The 15,860-nt window shown below is 51.0% G+C and overlaps 8 protein-coding genes across 8 annotated transcripts; all 8 read right to left on the bottom strand.

Moving 5' to 3' along the window:
- Positions 1–249: 249 nt before the first annotated feature.
- Positions 250–10,911, bottom strand: LOC139541106 (histone H2AX-like). Its single transcript, XM_071345351.1, has 2 exons — positions 10,083–10,911; positions 250–711 (listed from the first exon to the last, which is right to left on the bottom strand). The coding sequence occupies exons 1-2, from the start codon at positions 10,463–10,465 to the stop codon at positions 309–311; spliced, it is 786 nt and encodes a 261-aa protein (XP_071201452.1). The 5' UTR covers positions 10,466–10,911; the 3' UTR covers positions 250–308.
- LOC139543470 (histone H1-like) lies at positions 1,228–2,655 on the bottom strand. Its single transcript, XM_071349572.1, has one exon. It carries the CDS (start codon positions 1,945–1,947, stop codon positions 1,324–1,326), a length of 624 nt encoding a protein of 207 aa, XP_071205673.1. The 5' UTR covers positions 1,948–2,655; the 3' UTR covers positions 1,228–1,323.
- Positions 3,172–3,729, bottom strand: LOC139543494 (histone H2B-like). Its single transcript, XM_071349607.1, has one exon. It carries the CDS (start codon positions 3,712–3,714, stop codon positions 3,223–3,225), a length of 492 nt encoding a protein of 163 aa, XP_071205708.1. The 5' UTR covers positions 3,715–3,729; the 3' UTR covers positions 3,172–3,222.
- LOC139543487 (histone H4-like) lies at positions 4,146–5,202 on the bottom strand. Its single transcript, XM_071349596.1, has one exon. The coding sequence runs from the start codon at positions 4,737–4,739 to the stop codon at positions 4,209–4,211; it is 531 nt and encodes a 176-aa protein (XP_071205697.1). The 5' UTR covers positions 4,740–5,202; the 3' UTR covers positions 4,146–4,208.
- Positions 9,136–9,686, bottom strand: LOC139543504 (histone H3). The gene has a single exon (XM_071349636.1). The coding sequence runs from the start codon at positions 9,592–9,594 to the stop codon at positions 9,184–9,186; it is 411 nt and encodes a 136-aa protein (XP_071205737.1). The 5' UTR covers positions 9,595–9,686; the 3' UTR covers positions 9,136–9,183.
- Positions 10,912–10,997: 86 nt separating the features above from the next.
- On the bottom strand, positions 10,998–12,426 carry LOC139543480 (histone H1-like). The gene has a single exon (XM_071349584.1). The coding sequence runs from the start codon at positions 11,715–11,717 to the stop codon at positions 11,094–11,096; it is 624 nt and encodes a 207-aa protein (XP_071205685.1). The 5' UTR covers positions 11,718–12,426; the 3' UTR covers positions 10,998–11,093.
- A 515-nt stretch (positions 12,427–12,941) lies between these two features.
- On the bottom strand, positions 12,942–13,499 carry LOC139543459 (histone H2B-like). The gene has a single exon (XM_071349561.1). The coding sequence runs from the start codon at positions 13,482–13,484 to the stop codon at positions 12,993–12,995; it is 492 nt and encodes a 163-aa protein (XP_071205662.1). The 5' UTR covers positions 13,485–13,499; the 3' UTR covers positions 12,942–12,992.
- A 415-nt stretch (positions 13,500–13,914) lies between these two features.
- On the bottom strand, positions 13,915–14,968 carry LOC139543449 (histone H4-like). Its single transcript, XM_071349553.1, has one exon. It carries the CDS (start codon positions 14,506–14,508, stop codon positions 13,978–13,980), a length of 531 nt encoding a protein of 176 aa, XP_071205654.1. The 5' UTR covers positions 14,509–14,968; the 3' UTR covers positions 13,915–13,977.
- Between the last annotated feature and the right edge of the window lie 892 nt (positions 14,969–15,860).

The following is a 15,860-nucleotide window of genomic DNA, read 5'->3' as shown; positions in this document are numbered from 1 at the left end:
CCTCCCCAAAATGCAACCCCCACCCTCCCTCCCTCCCCGACGCGCGCTTGGCTCTTTTGTTAGGGCCGACACTTTACTTTACGCGCATTAATAGCGGCCCACCGGCCCAACTCCAGAGTGCAATGCTATGGCTAACGAGGCCTAGTAGGTGTTATTGTTCATTCAACGCCTCATGTGGGCGGCCACTTGATACGGTGCCCTGTAAGTGGCATACAAAGGACACTTTGCGCTTTTGATGAGCTAGGTGGTTGGCTCTTAAAAGAGCCTTTTGGGGGTTGAGTAGTCAAGTTGCAGCCGCAGTAGCGATTTTACTTGGCTTTGACGGCCTTCTCAGTCTTCTTGGGGAGCAGCACTGCCTGGATGTTGGGCAGCACACCACCCTGAGCGATGGTCACGCCGCCAAGCAGTTTGTTCAGCTCCTCGTCGTTACGGACGGCCAGCTGCAGGTGACGGGGGATGATACGAGTCTTCTTGTTGTCACGGGCAGCGTTGCCGGCCAACTCCAGGATCTCAGCAGTCAGGTACTCGAGCACTGCGGCCAGGTACACTGGTGCGCCAGCGCCCACACGCTCGGCGTAGTTGCCTTTGCGCAGCAGCCTGTGCACACGGCCCACGGGGAACTGGAGTCCTGCACGGGATGAACGTGTCTTTGCCTTCGCCCTGGCCTTGCCTCCGGTTTTGCCTCTTCCGCTCATTTTGCTAGCTTCAGTATGTCACAGAAAGTTGAATGAGCCGCTGACACCTCGAGAGCCTTACTTATACCTCGCCACAAGAGGCACCGATTGGCCACCGGGCCGGTGTGGCCTTATCCAATTGGAGTGAGGGACAGACAGACTGTCAGCCCTAAGCCCGCCCTCACCCACCCACACGCAGGCAGCTGAGTGAGAAGGCTCCAAATATGTGACAAATCAAATCATCCAAATGGGAAACACATACGCTATAGTATTAACATGGTTCGGATGATGATTAACACATCACAGCAGCCTGCCTCCTCTCCAATTGGAAATATTAATGGCAATTCTAACACTTCACCACAATTGCTGCTGCTGCACTCTTGAGTGACAATTGTACGCCATTTTGCCACTCCATTATTATGATTGTTATTATATGCCTCTCCCTATCTCTCTCTCCGGGCAGCACACACCCAGAGTGGGAAAATGTGGCGCGTAAAAGTAGCCTGGTGTGCTTGTCATCATTTCATTTTTTTTGCACGACAGGTAGAACATGGAATGACATGCGCTTTTATGGAAAGAGGTGGGTGGCTCTTAAAAGAGCCTTTTGTGGTAACAACATGTGTCGAGTCGAACACCGTTTGGAATAGGTTTACTTCTTCTTGGGGGCTGCCTTCTTGGCCTTGGCTGCCTTGGGCTTGGCTGCTTTGGGCTTGGCTGCCTTGGTAGCCTTCTTGGGGCTCTTGGCCGCCTTCTTGGCCACCGCGGCGGGCTTCTTCACCTTCTTTGGGCTCTTGGCGACCTTTTTGGGTGTAGCGGGCTTCTTGGCCTTCTTGGGGGACTTCTTTGCGGCGACTGCCTTCTTGGCTGCTACCTTCTTGGGCTTCTTCGCCGCGGCGGGCTTCTTGGCGGCCACCTTCTTTGCTTTGGGGGCCGCGGCTTTCTTGGCGGGCTTCTTCGCCTCGACGGCTTTGTTGTTGAGCTTGAAGGAGCCGGAGGCACCGGTGCCCTTGGTCTGGACCAGGGTGCCCTTGGTGACGAGGCTCTTGACGGCGATCTTGACGCGGGAGTTGTTCTTCTCCACGTCGTAGCCGCCTGCCGCCAGACTCTTCTTGAGCGCGGCCAGGGACACGCCGCTCCTCTCCTTGGAGGCGGACACCGCCTTGACGATGAGCTCGCCTACGCTGGGTCCCGCTTTCTTGGCCTTGGCCGCTGCCTTCTTCTTGGGTGCCTTGGCCGGCGCGGCGGCGGCGGGTGCTGGTGCGACTTCTGCCATGGTCCGGTAAACACACACACTTACTGAACACTACGGTAGTCTGTGAGGAGGAGTACTTTGCTGTAGACGCTGCTCTGCGCTATTGAAGCTCCACACCGTGCAGGGGGCTGGCCTTAAACGCGACATGAGAACCATGTAGACTCAAGCCACCCAGCTCGACTTCTCCGGGCTGGCCAAATTCTCTTTCACTTGTGTTTTCTGGTCGCCAATATCGGTCCAAAAGTCACCGACGGAGCCGTGTTTTTGGCCCAAAAGCGAACGGCCCAGCGAGCAGACTTGTCTCCGTTCAGAATAAAGTCATGTGGGCTGCAGAAGGCCCGTGCATTTTGTTGCGACTCGCTCAAAACCTCACCGTTCGACTGTCGGCTGGAGCTGTGCGCACTGCTTTTCCTGTGCTATTTGTCTCCTAAATGGCCTAAAAGTGCATCCGATTGCGAGCACCATTGATTGTGTACTGAGCCGAGATGTCTGGCAAGGGAATCAGATGCTTTGGCGTCCCCTGATGTGGCCCTGGGTGTTTTAAAGGAGAGCTCTTTTGGGGACCTTAAAACACATGCACTTGTGAGGCCTGGCGGAGACTAGTGTTGTACTCCAACTTTCAACTTGAATTCGTCATGTGTCCAGGACGCACACAATATACACTGCTTACTTGCCCTGTGTGTGTGTGATGTTGTATTAGTGCTTTTGTTGGATTTGGAGCCTCTTATTTGGACACAGTGTGTGTGTGTGTGTGTCTTTTTTTGCCGATAGGTAGTCTCTCTCTCTGTCTGTCTACTAATCAATGTATCAATGCTTGACTCCGCAGCGTGACTCGACTGGTGCCGGTCTTTGTGTCTGTGGGTCTTGGTGTCTGCCTGGCTGTGCGGCCGGCGCTATGGAGGCTGGCGCCCCGTGTGGGCCTGATATAGGGCTAGAGAGTAGAGTGTCTCTCTGTGTAGCTAGTGCATGTGAGTGAGTGGAACAAGGGCTTTATAGATCAATATTTGTACAGTGGCCTCCCCCCCCTCCCCTCCCCTCCACTACTCTAGTCCTTGGAGCACTAGTGGAATCCCACTCCCTTTGTCTACTGGCATGTGCACAATCATCATCTTTTCATTCATAAAAAAAAAACCTCTTTTATTGCATAGACTTATTCCACAATCACAACTTTCCCTCTACTCTGTTAGGCATGTTCTCCAGACACATTCATTTGTGATGGATTTGCTTTTTTCACTGAAGGGGTGGGTGGCTCTTAAAAGAGCCTTTGGGTTAGTACAGCACTCCAAATTGGGCTGTTTACTTGGAGCTGGTGTATTTGGTCACGGCCTTGGTGCCCTCGGACACCGCGTGCTTGGCCAGCTCTCCGGGGAGCAGCAGGCGCACTGCGGTCTGGATCTCCCTGGAGGTGATGGTGGAACGCTTGTTGTAGTGGGCCAGGCGAGAGGACTCTCCGGCGATACGCTCGAAGATGTCGTTCACGAACGAGTTCATGATTCCCATGGCCTTGGAGGAGATGCCGGTGTCGGGGTGGACCTGCTTCAGCACTTTGTACACGTAAATGGCGTAGCTCTCCTTCCTCGACTTTCGGCGCTTCTTGCCGCCTTTCCCCGCGGTCTTGGTGACGGCTTTCTTGGAGCCCTTCTTGGGCGCGGACTTTGCTGGCTCTGGCATGATGCTGATGCGTCGAATGATGGGCTGGACTGCGCTTTCCCCTCTTATGAAGAGGAAGCTAAGCAAATTCAGCGGCCGTGGACACGCCCCTGCTTTCTCATAGGTCCCTGCTTTCATTTGCCCAGTGGAGCCGAGCGCGCGTAAGAGCCTTCCACTCAGAGGCTGCCTTCCCTAACAAAGACCTGTGCGCCCTACCTCCCCCAATTCCATAGCCTACGCTCTTTTACCGGTGGGCAAAATGTGTGTTTCCAAAAAGAGAGGGGGGAGGGGGGAATGCATATCCTACAATGGCCCACAGTCACACTCCCTTTTTCGACTTAGTGGGGGGTTTCCCAGCCACCGAATTATGCTGGCTTTATGTGGGGGGGGGGGGGGGGGGGTGCCTCAAAATACAACTGTTTCTACACTGTCACAATTGCACCGAGCCTGCACTGAACATAAGAGTCCTGTCATTGACACTCCCTGTCCACTCGAGAGCGGCTCATAGTTTCTTATAACTCTACAATCTGCATACGACAATGGAATTGGCTCTTTTGAAGCGGATGTGGGTGGCTCTTAAAAGAGCCTTTGGTTTCAAGTCGGGATGTTTAGACGTTCCGAAAAGAGTGCGTTTAACCGCCGAAGCCGTACAGGGTGCGTCCCTGGCGTTTCAGAGCGTAGACCACGTCCATGGCGGTAACGGTCTTCCTCTTGGCGTGCTCGGTGTAGGTGACGGCGTCACGGATCACGTTCTCCAGGAACACCTTAAGGACACCGCGGGTCTCCTCGTAGATCAGGCCGGAGATACGCTTCACGCCGCCACGGCGAGCCAGACGGCGGATAGCGGGCTTGGTGATTCCCTGGATGTTATCGCGCAGAACCTTACGGTGACGCTTGGCGCCTCCTTTTCCGAGTCCCTTGCCGCCTTTGCCTCTTCCAGACATCGTGTGTTGTTCGCTAGTGGAGTTCAAGTGAATAATGACGTATTTCGCGGTGCGTGGTGCTCTTATTATCTGCAGTTGGAGGACCTGATTGAAGGCAGTGGCACAGAAAGCGCGCGCTTTTGCCCGGCCTCTGTTGCAAAGGGGAGGAGGGAGGGAGGAGCGATAGGGGTTCTGCCGAGAAGAAATGAAAGCATGGCCAAACAGTGACAACTGGGTCATCCACTAGTACTCTATGTTCCACAGTAGTTGAATCAGCTGTGCCTCTCCAGGGCTACAACAAAAATGCCTACTGGTAGGCTACTCTACCCCTGGAGTTGGGAAACACTGATTTAGTAGAATTCAACCCACTGCGGTTTCCCCACCAATAGAGACAGGCCTAAACAGGTGGAATAGAGGTCCCAGTTAGAAAGGACAAACGAAGGTGACTCTTCCACACACGTAATAACAAGTACTAACACACCAAACCTTCATGCCATAATTGAGACACCGTCAAATCCAAACGGGGAAACAAAAACACATGGAATGCCATAATAAAGCCAATGTGGGCCGTTAATGTCACCTCGTCAGTCATGTTGCTATTGAAGGCCGTGTAATATAACATCGTTCTTCTTTTTTCTTCCCTACACAGGATCCGGCCTGACGGTCAGGGAGCCAAGAGGACACGAGGTGCCGATGTGAAGGGTGGTGATACCTCTGTAAGGTGAAACAGCAGTAAAACATTCCTCAGAGACACACACACACACACACACAATGAAGGGATAGTTTTCTATTTCATACAGAGGTGATAGGGATGTGCAAATATTGTATTGTACTTGTGTTCACAAACCAATAACAAAGCGTCTTATTATGGAATGAGTGGATCATTTTTAGCCCAGATAGCACTATGGCTATATATATATTCCACTTCAAATGACCGCCACAGAAGGAGGGCTCATCTCAACAGGTCATTTGAAAAGGGACACGTACTGGCAATTGATCAATCGGTGCAGTTTATTCACACCTCAAATGTCACTAGCTTTCATCTTACTACTTATTGTTGCCATAATTGTCTCAGGCCTCGGTTTAGTTTAGATTGCCTTTTAGGAGAAGGACTGACAAGCTTTCGACTAGGTGGGATACAGCTAGTGTCACAAAGTCACTTTGTCATAGCAGGTTAGGAGAAATAGGTTCAGGTTAGAAAAAGGGTTAGGCTTACCCTAAATGTCACTTCCCCTCGTAGTTGTACTCCGTGTACGCACAACCGACTTACAAGTCATCACACAGAGAGCACACTTGAAGCGCAACTGCACTGTCTGGAAGACAGCGCCTGACTGAATTGGAATCCCTCAAACGGCACACTAACTGCATTCCGCTTTATGATGTCACAGTCAGGCCCTCGGAACACCGGTCCTCAACATTCTCAAACACCTTGGATACCGAAGGCAAACATTCTCCATTCACTCACATTCACAAATCAACCAGGGAGAAGGCTGCCAGGAATTGGATGGTGAAAAAAGCTCACCTCCTTCACAGAGCAACATCATAGGACTGGGAGCGAACGATACTCTGTCCGAGGACGTGCTCGGGGCCTTGTGTTCAACAGCAGGTTAGACTCTGTCAATTGTTCCCTTCAACTGCTTGCATTCCCCCTATTATCAACAGCTGTGTTCCTCTATAGGCTACACTGCAGATACTTCACCTGTAGAGTACAATAACAAATCACACAGGGCCTGTTCTGTTACCACACCCTATAGGCTAGGAGTTTCACTTGGACCACAGTCACATCGGTAGTAAATAGCCTGCAGCGTAACTGACTGGGACATAAAGGGGAAATGGAAGGGGGGGGGGGGGGGGACACACTGATTAAAACTCCTACCAACATACAATGTATTGTAATTAAAATATATTTAGCAGATCTTATTGCGGGTGTAGGGAAATGCTTGTGTTGCGATCTCCGACAGCACAGTCATGTCTAACAATATACCCACATTGAACAAAAGGAATGGAATTACAATACATCGATATATGGACGAGCAATGTCAGAGCGGCATAGACTAACATACCTAAGAATAGAATACTGTATATCCATATGACACGAGTCATGCAAACTAGCACCGCATGATGAAAGTGACCAGTGTTCCATTAATCAAGCGCCCAGTGATTTGGAACACAAACACACACCTCACCACGTTGCAAGACAGGAATGAAGACGTGATTTAGGTCGAGATGCAATGTTGACACCCTATGCTTCCTTTAGGAGCTCAAAGGAATAGGTCAACCCATATAGATACGGAGGCGTTGACTAGAAGTCATGTTGCCAACACTGCCCTTCAATTCATTCAAGCCTAGAAGGAATACATACGTCTGCTCGTCATTCAAGCCACATAGGGAGGGATCTTGGCACCACCTGCTGGATCAGAAGTGCTACTCGCAATGGCACACAGAGCATTTATCCCTCAACCTGATGCAATTTGCACAAGTATGTGGTCCAAAAAAAAACACTAACTACAACAGATCATCAAATAGGCAGAGGTTCCAAAACTCCAAACACATGTTCGTGTAGAGTACCTCCAAATGTAGATTGGAAGAAATGAAATATAACATGTTCTCCTAGGTCACGTGAGCATTGCATTGTGGAAAAGTATGACTTTAGAAGAGCATGTCTTGAAATGTGAAGCGTGTATTTGGAGATGACTCACAGAATAGCTTTGGTGAACAAGTAACTGTACGTCACTGTGACTTCATTTGACTGCTCTTAAATCATATTCACTTTATCTCCTGCAGATATGGAACACAACGTTCATGTGAATGTATGTTTCTCAAGTGTCAGTACTGCTTTATTAAAAAAGGATTGCTACTTTTCTCTCTAGCCTAGTGCACTCTTTATCTGTAGGCAGCTGCCATTATATCATATAGGCTATAGGACAACTTTTTCTCCACGACTACATCTTACACCAATGCACCCCGAGAAAGGTTTTGTTGCAGTGACCAGGGAAAGTGTGTGGGAAAAAACGTGGACGATTCTGTCTCCAATGTTGGATGAGGGCTGTACTGAACTGTGCCTATAGCATGTCACAAATCACTCCAACGGGAAATAGGTCTTGGCAAATGTCCTTTTCAGCACCACGGAGCTCCGCTATTATCTGTCTCGTGAGTGCTGAATACAGCAACGCATGCGCAGAGATGTCCTGTCTGCTATCCTGATTTGGCTAAAGGTTCGCCTCCACTTTTTGCCTGTGCCACGCGTCTGACTATAGTAGATTATCCCTTTGGATTGATGCCTTTGCATTCAACGGGTTATGTCGTTTTCCCACCTCTTTTGACCGGCGTTCTTTCTATTCGCCGTTTGCTTTATAGGCCCATCACTTTAGCTGTGTGATTTCGGCATTTAACCGGCAGCCTGTATTTAGGGCCTTTACTGTGTCTTATCATTTGTTTCGATTGCTGAGCAGATCTTCTTGCGCGTAGGTGATTTAGCTACACTGTGTAAAAATACATAAAATAAAAAATAAAAATAAAGGATGTGTCAGCCCAACAACCACAAAAACCAACTAACAAATAGACTCATTCAAGTATGCTCTACATCGGTGCACTCAACATTGACATACATTCGAAACAAAGAACACATGAAGACTAAATCTCACTTCAGAAGTCCACTTCTAATCTATGCACTTCTGAGGCAGTCAATTCCTTATGAAGTCTATGCAGCTGGTGATTGCAATTATGGAATTGGTCAACTGACGTGCAATAGGACTAATCATTGCAGCCGCTTGTGTCCTGTTTCATAACAGCTGTTTTGCAAGCCCTTGATGATTACATCTTTTGATTCCTGCTGTCCCGATAGCTTTTCTCTTAAGGGATCTCCGATGTCGTCTAAAGGAGGAACAATGGGTATGTAATAGGATTAGTCAGAGATATCATTTTTGGGTCAATACCTTAGTCAGTCGCATGAATTATGGGGTGCACATGTTTTTGCCTTTTTTTCAACGGTCACATGGCACAGAAATGATGGAATGGGGATTTTCAACTAAGTCATTGACACAATCTAGCATGTTACATTCCAACAGCTATTGGATTCGAAAAAGCACCACGCGTACAACTTGGGGACCCGAGGACCGAGTTTGGGAAACGCTGGCCTGAAGATCAAATACCACTACGATGTTGGCACTAGCCGCGTTTAACCACTAGATGGCCTCCGTGCTCCACGGTAAAGTTTTCCCCTCTGCACGAGTCTCTCAGCAGCACTGCAGTACGGGGCTTTCATCAAAGTCTGGTGGCATGCTATGTTTTTCCTAGCTACAAAGTGACCATTTTTTGACACATGTCATTACTTTCACTCATTACTGCTAGTGTATTTTGCCCTCCTTTGTCAAACTTTTTGACTCTTCTACTCTAGGCATACATACATGTGGTCACATCACTCTCTCTTTTAGCAGATCATATCGAAGCTACAATTACGCAAGGGAAAACGTGCAATACGTCACCTTTATTTAACTAGGTACGTCAGTTAAGAACCAACGCTTATTTGCAATCACGGCCGGTTGTGATACAGCCGGGAATCGAACCACAGTCTGTAAGTCGACAACATACATGGTGGGAAATGGAACAATTGTGCCTTTTTGACGGAAATATGGAGGTGGCTCTTAAAAGAGCCTTTGGGGGATTTTGGTGATCAGGTCATCGTTTAAGCGCGCTCTCCGCGAATACGACGGGCCAGCTGGATGTCCTTGGGCATGATGGTCACCCTCTTGGCGTGGATGGCGCACAGATTGGTGTCCTCGAACAGGCCGACCAGGTAAGCCTCGCTAGCCTCCTGCAGGGCCATCACGGCGGAACTCTGGAAGCGCAGGTCGGTCTTGAAGTCCTGGGCAATTTCTCTCACCAGGCGCTGGAAGGGCAGTTTGCGGATCAGCAGCTCAGTGGACTTCTGGTAACGACGGATCTCTCGCAGAGCCACGGTGCCGGGCCTGTAACGGTGAGGCTTCTTCACGCCGCCGGTGGCCGGGGCGCTCTTGCGCGCAGCCTTGGTGGCGAGCTGCTTCCTGGGTGCTTTGCCACCGGTGGATTTGCGAGCGGTTTGCTTGGTTCTGGCCATGGCGCTAGCTAGCTTCCTTCTTTCACAGTCAGAGTATAGCCTCCAAATGACTATGTGAAGTTTATAAAGCCGGCAGCGGCGTCTGCTGATTGGACACCATCTACGCACCACCCTGATTGGCCCGTTGCGGAGGCCTCCTCCGCCGCCCATTGGACGGGAGGCTCGGCCTCTCCCTGCCTCCCCAAAATGCAACCCCCACCCTCCCTCCCTCCCCGACGCGCGCTTGGCTCTTTTGTTAGGGCCGACACTTTACTTTACGCGCATTAATAGCGGCCCACCGGCCCAACTCCAGAGTGCAATGCTATGGCTAACGAGGCCTAGTAGGTGTTATTGTTCATTCAACGCCTCATGTGGGCGGCCACTTGATACGGTGCCCTGTAAGTGGCATACAAAGGACACTTTGCGCTTTTGATGAGCTAGGTGGTTGGCTCTTAAAAGAGCCTTTTGGGGGTTGAGTAGTCAAGTTGCAGCCGCAGTAGCGATTTTACTTGGCTTTGACGGCCTTCTCAGTCTTCTTGGGGAGCAGCACTGCCTGGATGTTGGGCAGCACACCACCCTGAGCGATGGTCACGCCGCCAAGCAGTTTGTTCAGCTCCTCGTCGTTACGGACGGCCAGCTGCAGGTGACGGGGGATGATACGAGTCTTCTTGTTGTCACGGGCAGCGTTGCCGGCCAACTCCAGGATCTCAGCAGTCAGGTACTCGAGCACTGCGGCCAGGTACACTGGTGCGCCAGCGCCCACACGCTCGGCGTAGTTGCCTTTGCGCAGCAGCCTGTGCACACGGCCCACGGGGAACTGGAGTCCTGCACGGGATGAACGTGTCTTTGCCTTCGCCCTGGCCTTGCCTCCGGTTTTGCCTCTTCCGCTCATTTTGCTAGCTTCAGTATGTCACAGAAAGTTGAATGAGCCGCTGACACCTCGAGAGCCTTACTTATACCTCGCCACAAGAGGCACCGATTGGCCACCGGGCCGGTGTGGCCTTATCCAATTGGAGTGAGGGACAGACAGACTGTCAGCCCTAAGCCCGCCCTCACCCACCCACACGCAGGCAGCTGAGTGAGAAGGCTCCAAATATGTGACAAATCAAATCATCCAAATGGGAAACACATACGCTATAGTATTAACATGGTTCGGATGATGATTAACACATCACAGCAGCCTGCCTCCTCTCCAATTGGAAATATTAATGGCAATTCTAACACTTCACCACAATTGCTGCTGCTGCACTCTTGAGTGACAATTGTACGCCATTTTGCCACTCCATTATTATGATTGTTATTATATGCCTCTCCCTATCTCTCTCTCCGGGCAGCACACACCCAGAGTGGGAAAATGTGGCGCGTAAAAGTAGCCTGGTGTGCTTGTCATCATTTCATTTTTTTTGCACGACAGGTAGAACATGGAATGACATGCGCTTTTATGGAAAGAGGTGGGTGGCTCTTAAAAGAGCCTTTTGTGGTAACAACATGTGTCGAGTCGAACACCGTTTGGAATAGGTTTACTTCTTCTTGGGGGCTGCCTTCTTGGCCTTGGCTGCCTTGGGCTTGGCTGCTTTGGGCTTGGCTGCCTTGGTAGCCTTCTTGGGGCTCTTGGCCGCCTTCTTGGCCACCGCGGCGGGCTTCTTCACCTTCTTTGGGCTCTTGGCGACCTTTTTGGGTGTAGCGGGCTTCTTGGCCTTCTTGGGGGACTTCTTTGCGGCGACTGCCTTCTTGGCTGCTACCTTCTTGGGCTTCTTCGCCGCGGCGGGCTTCTTGGCGGCCACCTTCTTTGCTTTGGGGGCCGCGGCTTTCTTGGCGGGCTTCTTCGCCTCGACGGCTTTGTTGTTGAGCTTGAAGGAGCCGGAGGCACCGGTGCCCTTGGTCTGGACCAGGGTGCCCTTGGTGACGAGGCTCTTGACGGCGATCTTGACGCGGGAGTTGTTCTTCTCCACGTCGTAGCCGCCTGCCGCCAGACTCTTCTTGAGCGCGGCCAGGGACACGCCGCTCCTCTCCTTGGAGGCGGACACCGCCTTGACGATGAGCTCGCCTACGCTGGGTCCCGCTTTCTTGGCCTTGGCCGCTGCCTTCTTCTTGGGTGCCTTGGCCGGCGCGGCGGCGGCGGGTGCTGGTGCGACTTCTGCCATGGTCCGGTAAACACACACACTTACTGAACACTACGGTAGTCTGTGAGGAGGAGTACTTTGCTGTAGACGCTGCTCTGCGCTATTGAAGCTCCACACCGTGCAGGGGGCTGGCCTTAAACGCGACATGAGAACCATGTAGACTCAAGCCACCCAGCTCGACTTCTCCGGGCTGGCCAAATTCTCTTTCACTTGTGTTTTCTGGTCGCCAATATCGGTCCAAAAGTCACCGACGGAGCCGTGTTTTTGGCCCAAAAGCGAACGGCCCAGCGAGCAGACTTGTCTCCGTTCAGAATAAAGTCATGTGGGCTGCAGAAGGCCCGTGCATTTTGTTGCGACTCGCTCAAAACCTCACCGTTCGACTGTCGGCTGGAGCTGTGCGCACTGCTTTTCCTGTGCTATTTGTCTCCTAAATGGCCTAAAAGTGCATCCGATTGCGAGCACCATTGATTGTGTACTGAGCCGAGATGTCTGGCAAGGGAATCAGATGCTTTGGCGTCCCCTGATGTGGCCCTGGGTGTTTTAAAGGAGAGCTCTTTTGGGGACCTTAAAACACATGCACTTGTGAGGCCTGGCGGAGACTAGTGTTGTACTCCAACTTTCAACTTGAATTCGTCATGTGTCCAGGACGCACACAATATACACTGCTTACTTGCCCTGTGTGTGTGTGATGTTGTATTAGTGCTTTTGTTGGATTTGGAGCCTCTTATTTGGACACAGTGTGTGTGTGTGTGTGTCTTTTTTTGCCGATAGGTAGTCTCTCTCTCTGTCTGTCTACTAATCAATGTATCAATGCTTGACTCCGCAGCGTGACTCGACTGGTGCCGGTCTTTGTGTCTGTGGGTCTTGGTGTCTGCCTGGCTGTGCGGCCGGCGCTATGGAGGCTGGCGCCCCGTGTGGGCCTGATATAGGGCTAGAGAGTAGAGTGTCTCTCTGTGTAGCTAGTGCATGTGAGTGAGTGGAACAAGGGCTTTATAGATCAATATTTGTACAGTGGCCTCCCCCCCCTCCCCTCCCCTCCACTACTCTAGTCCTTGGAGCACTAGTGGAATCCCACTCCCTTTGTCTACTGGCATGTGCACAATCATCATCTTTTCATTCATAAAAAAAAAACCTCTTTTATTGCATAGACTTATTCCACAATCACAACTTTCCCTCTACTCTGTTAGGCATGTTCTCCAGACACATTCATTTGTGATGGATTTGCTTTTTTCACTGAAGGGGTGGGTGGCTCTTAAAAGAGCCTTTGGGTTAGTACAGCACTCCAAATTGGGCTGTTTACTTGGAGCTGGTGTATTTGGTCACGGCCTTGGTGCCCTCGGACACCGCGTGCTTGGCCAGCTCTCCGGGGAGCAGCAGGCGCACTGCGGTCTGGATCTCCCTGGAGGTGATGGTGGAACGCTTGTTGTAGTGGGCCAGGCGAGAGGACTCTCCGGCGATACGCTCGAAGATGTCGTTCACGAACGAGTTCATGATTCCCATGGCCTTGGAGGAGATGCCGGTGTCGGGGTGGACCTGCTTCAGCACTTTGTACACGTAAATGGCGTAGCTCTCCTTCCTCGACTTTCGGCGCTTCTTGCCGCCTTTCCCCGCGGTCTTGGTGACGGCTTTCTTGGAGCCCTTCTTGGGCGCGGACTTTGCTGGCTCTGGCATGATGCTGATGCGTCGAATGATGGGCTGGACTGCGCTTTCCCCTCTTATGAAGAGGAAGCTAAGCAAATTCAGCGGCCGTGGACACGCCCCTGCTTTCTCATAGGTCCCTGCTTTCATTTGCCCAGTGGAGCCGAGCGCGCGTAAGAGCCTTCCACTCAGAGGCTGCCTTCCCTAACAAAGACCTGTGCGCCCTACCTCCCCCAATTCCATAGCCTACGCTCTTTTACCGGTGGGCAAAATGTGTGTTTCCAAAAAGAGAGGGGGGAGGGGGGAATGCATATCCTACAATGGCCCACAGTCACACTCCCTTTTTCGACTTAGTGGGGGGTTTCCCAGCCACCGAATTATGCTGGCTTTATGTGGGGGGGGGGGGGGGGGGTGCCTCAAAATACAACTGTTTCTACACTGTCACAATTGCACCGAGCCTGCACTGAACATAAGAGTCCTGTCATTGACACTCCCTGTCCACTCGAGAGCGGCTCATAGTTTCTTATAACTCTACAATCTGCATACGACAATGGAATTGGCTCTTTTGAAGCGGATGTGGGTGGCTCTTAAAAGAGCCTTTGGTTTCAAGTCGGGATGTTTAGACGTTCCGAAAAGAGTGCGTTTAACCGCCGAAGCCGTACAGGGTGCGTCCCTGGCGTTTCAGAGCGTAGACCACGTCCATGGCGGTAACGGTCTTCCTCTTGGCGTGCTCGGTGTAGGTGACGGCGTCACGGATCACGTTCTCCAGGAACACCTTAAGGACACCGCGGGTCTCCTCGTAGATCAGGCCGGAGATACGCTTCACGCCGCCACGGCGAGCCAGACGGCGGATAGCGGGCTTGGTGATTCCCTGGATGTTATCGCGCAGAACCTTACGGTGACGCTTGGCGCCTCCTTTTCCGAGTCCCTTGCCGCCTTTGCCTCTTCCAGACATCGTGTGTTGTTCGCTAGTGGAGTTCAAGTGAATAATGACGTATTTCGCGGTGCGTGGTGCTCTTATTATCTGCAGTTGGAGGACCTGATTGAAGGCAGTGGCACAGAAAGCGCGCGCTTTTGCCCGGCCTCTGTTGCAAAGGGGAGGAGGGAGGGAGGAGCGATAGGGGTTCTGCCGAGAAGAAATGAAAGCATGGCCAAACAGTGACAACTGGGTCATCCACTAGTACTCTATGTTCCACAGTAGTTGAATCAGCTGTGCCTCTCCAGGGCTACAACAAAAATGCCTACTGGTAGGCTACTCTACCCCTGGAGTTGGGAAACACTGATTTAGTAGAATTCAACCCACTGCGGTTTCCCCACCAATAGAGACAGGCCTAAACAGGTGGAATAGAGGTCCCAGTTAGAAAGGACAAACGAAGGTGACTCTTCCACACACGTAATAACAAGTACTAACACACCAAACCTTCATGCCATAATTGAGACACCGTCAAATCCAAACGGGGAAACAAAAACACATGGAATGCCATAATAAAGCCAATGTGGGCCGTTAATGTCACCTCGTCAGTCATGTTGCTATTGAAGGCCGTGTAATATAACATCGTTCTTCTTTTTTCTTCCCTACACAGGATCCGGCCTGACGGTCAGGGAGCCAAGAGGACACGAGGTGCCGATGTGAAGGGTGGTGATACCTCTGTAAGGTGAAACAGCAGTAAAACATTCCTCAGAGACACACACACACACACACACAATGAAGGGATAGTTTTCTATTTCATACAGAGGTGATAGGGATGTGCAAATATTGTATTGTACTTGTGTTCACAAACCAATAACAAAGCGTCTTATTATGGAATGAGTGGATCATTTTTAGCCCAGATAGCACTATGGCTATATATATATTCCACTTCAAATGACCGCCACAGAAGGAGGGCTCATCTCAACAGGTCATTTGAAAAGGGACACGTACTGGCAATTGATCAATCGGTGCAGTTTATTCACACCTCAAATGTCACTAGCTTTCATCTTACTACTTATTGTTGCCATAATTGTCTCAGGCCTCGGTTTAGTTTAGATTGCCTTTTAGGAGAAGGACTGACAAGCTTTCGACTAGGTGGGATACAGCTAGTGTCACAAAGTCACTTTGTCATAGCAGGTTAGGAGAAATAGGTTCAGGTTAGAAAAAGGGTTAGGCTTACCCTAAATGTCACTTCCCCTCGTAGTTGTACTCCGTGTACGCACAACCGACTTACAAGTCATCACACAGAGAGCACACTTGAAGCGCAACTGCACTGTCTGGAAGACAGCGCCTGACTGAATTGGAATCCCTCAAACGGCACACTAACTGCATTCCGCTTTATGATGTCACAGTCAGGCCCTCGGAACACCGGTCCTCAACATTCTCAAACACCTTGGATACCGAAGGCAAACATTCTCCATTCACTCACATTCACAAATCAACCAGGGAGAAGGCTGCCAGGAATTGGATGGTGAAAAAAGCTCACCTCCTTCACAGAGCAACATCATAGGACTGGGAGCGAACGATACTCTGTCCGAGGACGTGCTCGGGGCCTT

Source organism: Salvelinus alpinus, chromosome 2 (genome assembly GCF_045679555.1).
Source record: "Salvelinus alpinus chromosome 2, SLU_Salpinus.1, whole genome shotgun sequence".
NCBI lineage: Eukaryota > Metazoa > Chordata > Actinopteri > Salmoniformes > Salmonidae > Salvelinus > Salvelinus alpinus.
This window is presented reverse-complemented; position numbering and strand designations above follow the sequence as displayed.